General features: G+C 42.1%; 1 protein-coding gene across 1 annotated transcript in view; it reads right to left on the minus strand.

Moving 5' to 3' along the window:
* LOC118420771 (gastrula zinc finger protein XlCGF26.1-like) overlaps positions 1-5,223 on the minus strand; it is a 9,171-nt gene extending 3,948 nt beyond the window's left edge. The window contains exons 1-5 of the mRNA XM_035827752.1: positions 5,069-5,223; positions 3,652-4,523; positions 2,686-2,837; positions 1,827-1,913; positions 700-870 (exon numbers count right to left, since the gene is read on the minus strand). Of these exons, the coding sequence (XP_035683645.1) occupies positions 700-870; positions 1,827-1,913; positions 2,686-2,837; positions 3,652-4,500 (1,259 nt within the window). The 5' untranslated portion in view covers positions 4,501-4,523; positions 5,069-5,223. The remainder of the gene's footprint in view (positions 1-699; positions 871-1,826; positions 1,914-2,685; positions 2,838-3,651; positions 4,524-5,068) is intronic.
* Positions 5,224-5,923: the final 700 nt, after the last annotated feature.

Genomic DNA, 5,923 nt, shown 5'->3' on the forward strand with positions numbered 1-5,923 from the left:
GCACGCAGACACGCTGTAGAATTTTACATGCAGGCAAAACTTTGTTTGCCATCGGGATGCGGATTCGCCCCCCCCCCCCATACGTGCCAGTATGTACAGCCTGGACGTTTTCAGACATACGTGGCGGGCGTGGCCTAAAAAAACAACGTATGGACAAATTGCACGTACGGCGGGATGTGCCCTTTGTTTAAGATATATGACCATACCATATGTTAGGTACAACTCCTGACATACCCTGGCATTGTGCACTCAACACCAGTTTACTCACTTCACTTTGGTAAAAGTGAGTATCAAGCTGCAAAACAAACGAATACTTGCCTCAAATTGCGAGAATATATCAGGAAACTGAATGCTAACGTGACAGTTGTAGAATACCAAATTCAATTTTAACGTTAAACCGGATAGTAAGTGAGTGAGTGAATTTCAAAGTCAAAGAATAAGATGAGATTCTGATATAACAAATATTGTTTGGTATACCATACTCTGTGTGTTTGGTCATTTGTTCAACCTTCCTGACCCCTTAGATTTCATACTGAAGTCAACTTTTTGAGGGGCCAAACTTTTTCCCTAAGCATACTCTCATCAGTTTTGGGGTTCCCGAATGATGTCATCCATAAAATCAAATCAACACAGCCTTCCTGTATTTCTGCAGACTACAGACCCGGGTTTACCCTTTTTTTCAGTACATGGAAGCTTTACCTGTATTCACATTGGTCACAAGGATAGGGCCTGTGGTCAGCGTGCACGGCATTGACATGTTTCAGCATAGTGCTCTTTTCCAAGAAGCTCTTGTTGCAGACGGAGCAGAAATGACGTTTGGCTGTCTCCCTCCAGTTGCTGTGCATTCTCAGGATGTGCTTTTTTGCATCCCTGAAACAGAAAAGTGGTACAGCCATGTGTCATGGTCATGGGGAATAGCCAAAACTATCATGCGTGGAACCTTCCAGAGAGAAAGAGGCCCAGGAGACAACATAAGAAAAGATGGGACGAGGGTTGGGTACCGGTACGGAAAATTCAGGTCCAGGTCCGGTTCAGGTCCGAACCTGAACCTTGACCTGATTCAGTATGTGAAAAGTTGTGAATGGACGATACTCAAAATAATGGTCCATTTGGCTACAAAGATATTTTTTGTGTGGAGTATTTGACTCTCACTGGTGTTTTAAAATCCTACAAGGTTAACTGCCTCTGTACGATTGACTGTAAAATTTGGTACAAATGACTATAGACTCTACTTCTCCCTTGTTATCTTCTTCCACCGGTAAGGCCCAAAACGTGTGAATACTTGATGATAAAATCCATTAAATTTCCAATAGGTCCAACATCTGGTCCACCGATTTTTTTCAGGTCCATTTTTTCCGGACCGGTCCAATAAGAAAAACGGTTTTGTACCGGTAGTACCCAGCCCTAGATGGGACGATAATATCAGAGAATGGACAGGCATGACACTAGGGAAAAACAGAAAACTGAGAAGGCTGGAGAAAACTGGTTGCCAGATCTTCTGCCGTGCCCCAACTGTCAAATAATTCTACTAAGGCTAAGTTACTAAGGGACAGATGAGACAGATGGGATGAAGCAGAAATTTGTTTGGGCCCAGATACACAAAGTAACACTCATACAACTGGAAAGAGTAAATAACAGCTCGTTTTCTTCTAAAAAGAAAAACAAAGGCAGGCCACATACTGTCAGTGTGTACCCTCGCTCTTAGCCTTACGCTTTTGAGCACAAAGTGTCAAACTCAAAGAGCTTTATACAGCAAAAATGATGAGCACTAAACTATGTACAATGTACAACATTCAACTAGTATATGTTCTTGTACATGTACCTACCTTTGACAGGTAAAGCATTTCCCACAGTGTTCACAAAGATATGGCTTCTCGCCAGTATGGGTTCGTGTGTGGATCTCCAGTTCCGCTCTTAAGTACAGTTGTAATAAAGGAAAAAAACAATTTTAGGACTATCATAAAGGACCGTAAATTAAGCTATGTTTGCAAAAACTTCATTTCATGGTAGGAGAGAAATTATACATTGAGATTTTTACACTATCTCACGTTGACATTTAAAAACAACAACATGTAGTTAAGTAGTAATACAGTGAAAATGCACATTCACCACAAAAACCATTAAAATAAATAATAAAACCATGGCATTGTAGACATTTCAAAATTCAAAGTAAATTATAAAGTTCATTTGTGTGACTGTGAGAGTCATTCTGGACCAAAGTCAAACCTCAACAGGGCGTAGGGCGCCATAGACTCTGTACGACTAACGATCCACTGCTCACCGAGTCATGCGTCATATCTGCGTCACAAAAGCAGTGGATTGTTCATTCCTTGCCAAAGACTGGATTTGGACAGTCCAAAAAATTTGGTAAGTTCATTTTTGTGTCCGAAATTACTGTTCAATTTTGATCCAAAAGATTTGAAACACAGTCAAACCTGTCTACAGCAATCTGGACTGAACTGGAGAATTGACCGGAGAAATGTTGAGAAATTGTGTTGCCGTGGCCGCATTGGACAGGTGGCCACTATAGTATATACTAAGGTCAATGGGAAAAATACAAGGGACTGACAAAAAGTGACCGCAATGGCCAGGTGGTCGTCATGCAAAGATGGCCGCTATTACAGGTTTGACTGTACATGTTAATATCTTCTACCAGTATGGAGATGATAAGTACTGAATCTTTACTTGCTGCAATAACGGTTACCGCAGGCGTCGCACTTGAACTTCTTGATCAACGACTGCTTCTCCGCGGGAAAGTGTACCACCATGTGCCTGTTTAACTTGTCCTTTCTGTAGAACTGCATGCCACACACCTCACACTGGTGCTGAGGTGGTACCTGTGACAACATAATCGAAACATATCACATTTTTATCTTTTTTTCATTGAAATTTTTTCACCAAAAAAAATGCTCACTGTGATGACTTCAAAGCCATTTTTTTTTTCTAAATCATGTTCGTAGGGCCTGATGTTACCATCATGGTGATGAAGAGCGGCCCATGGCGATAACTGTAGCAGCATCTCTTCTCCCTAAGTCAGAAACATCAAGCTTAAGCAAGCTTGACTTCACTGACTCAATAGGCGAAGCAGGGGTTACGAGGCTGCTCGGGAAATTCCCTACCCCATTTTGGCCGGAATGGTTTGATCCGCCACATCGCACCATCGCACATGTGGCGGGTTCTTTCACGTGCCCGGGGTGTGGCTCTCCCCAAACACGGGACCTCCATTTAACGTCCTATCCGAGGGACGACTCATTTTCACTTGAGTAAAGTGAGGAAAGTCGTGTAAAGTGCCTTTCCCAAGGGCACAAGACTGGCAACACGGCAGGCGGATTCGAACCGGCGACCTCTCGGTCACGGGCCGAATACACTACCACTGTGCTACGCGGCTCCACGTGAATTCATTTGTTTAAGATATTTAAATATTAGGATGAAATGATGTAAACAATAAATCTTTTTGAATAAAAATAAAGAGACTCTCAACAACCACTATTTTATTCTCACCAACGTTTCAGTGACCGTCTGTCACCTTCTTCAGGGCAATTAATGGTTGTGTAAAAAGAATCTCTTTATTCAGTGACTACCAACCTGATGAAACTATTCACAGAACAAGTCTTTTTGTTGAATGCATAAAACTTTTTTACAAGCACTTACCTCCGAGTGGTACTTTTGAGTGTGATGCCTCAAAGAATCCCTGCGCTGAAATAACTTAGAGCAACTCTGACAGGGGAAATAGACCTTGTCCGTGCCGCACCGTTGCTTGTGATCGGTGAACGTTTTCCTTCTCTCAAACACCTTCTGGCAGGCGTCGCATGTGAAGGGCCCAACAAAACGCGTCCTACCATTGGTCTTTTTGACATTATGCAACTTCAACAGATGCTCATCCAAGATCTCTTGGGTCTCGTAACCTTTATGGCAGACGTGACAACATAAAAATGTGCGGTCATGGACCTTCTTCATGTGAGTTTCAAGCGTCTTCCTCATTTTGAAGTGTTTGGAGCACTGGCTGCAAGAAAGTGGCTGTTTTGAGACCCTTGCTCTTGACTTCTTGCGTGACTTAGGCATCACTTCTTCATTGTCTTGTGCCGAACTCTCTTCATCAGAGTCGATTTTATCATTTTCAGGCTCCCAATCCATATCAGATTCTGTGCTGTTTGTGTCCTCTACATTGTTTCCCCCACTGTCGCTATCATCTTCAACAGTTTCAGACATCAATGGTCTGACATCAACATGAATGGTTTCAGCCCCATCATCTTCAGTTACTTCTTCAGCATTGGAGTCACCAGTTGCCTCTTGTAATTTCTGTGAGTTGTTTCCTTGTTTACATTTTCTAGTTTTCACAGTTGTTGGGACGACTACAACAGCATCTGTGCTCCCCTCTTTTTTGTCCATAATTGTGTCGGATGGGTTTTGTGACGAGGCGTTCTGCAGAGTTTTCTGCAGAGCTTGAATGTTTCCAGAAAACTGCTGCATCATGGCCTCTTCCATTGGTGTGACATCCATGGCTGTAATGGATCCTGGGTTTTCTGTAAAGAGATGCCAGGCAAAGGTATGTTGCTGAATGTGTAAAACATTTAATGTGTTCAACATGTCACACTCAACATGTTGTTGTTGATCTTGTTTAACGTTTATTATTTGGCTAGATGTGGTCTCTTGGTGCTGGGTAACACATGGTTTAGAAACATTCTACAATATACCATGGCCATGGGCCCACTTCTGAGGTGTCGCCAAAAACTTATCAGCTTAGACTTATCACTCTAGAAATACAACACATTTTGGGACAAAATTAAAGGGTGTGTATATCATACAAACTCCTTCTCTCTTTATCGCGTTATAGCTTACAACAATTCCCCGTTTAGAAGTCTAAATCTTTGCTATATGTATGTTTTATAATTCATTCGTCGAAGTCGGAAAATGGCATACGCCCTGAGGCGTCGCCATGAAAATTCCTCGCCACAACAAATCATTTGGCTGTTTTCAAGGCCAGCTAGAAGTCTACAAAGCATATTACCCTTCTAAAATGTACAGAATATTATAGAGACATTGCTTTTTTTGCTCATTGACGGCTCACCTGAGTTTAAAATCGCCAAAATGGTACAGGAAGAGTGGTCTTTTGTCTGCACGGCAAGCCAAACACAGCGTGACCCAGTTCTTGCATTCCGGTCAGGGAGGGTCAAAGGTCAATATTCACGTCCTGATTGCCCTTGTTGTGTCCGAGAAATATGTTCACCAGGACGATTAGGCACTTCGGTAAATGATATCAATTCCTGCAATTGATGAGTCTTTTTCCCTGACAACTATATTATGAAAAGACAAGTAAGCACCGGATTTCAAAACGGTTTGCAGATTACAAATCTGTACCAACATACCTTTGTAATGATACCAAGTTTGACCGCCTAGAATACACTCTTAGCAATGTTGCCTCTAAGCACTAGCCTAACATTAACCCTAACCCTAGCGGTTAGTGCTTAAGTCATATCTCGGCAAGAAAGCACCCGACTTGAAAACGGTTTGCAGATTACAAATCTGTACCAACATACCTTTGTAATGATACCAAGTTTGACCGCCTAGAATACACTCTTAGCAATGTTGCCTCTAAGCACTAGCCTAACCCTAACCCTAACCCTAGCGGTTAGTGCTTAAGTCATATCTCGGCAAGTAAGCACCCGATTCCAAAACGGTTTGCAGATTACAAATCTGTATTAACATACCTTTGTAATGATACCAAGTTTGACCGCCTAGAATACACTCTTAGCAATGTTGCCTCTAAGCACTAGCCTAACCCTAACCCTAACCCTAGCGGCTAGTGCTTAAGTAATATCTCTGCAAGTAAGCATCCGATTTCAAAACGGTTTGCAGATTACAAATCTGTATTAACATACCTTTGTAATGATACCAAGTTTGACCGCCTAGAATACACTCTTAG

The sequence above is a fragment of the Branchiostoma floridae genome, chromosome 8 (assembly GCF_000003815.2).
Source record: "Branchiostoma floridae strain S238N-H82 chromosome 8, Bfl_VNyyK, whole genome shotgun sequence".
Lineage (NCBI taxonomy): Eukaryota > Metazoa > Chordata > Leptocardii > Amphioxiformes > Branchiostomatidae > Branchiostoma > Branchiostoma floridae.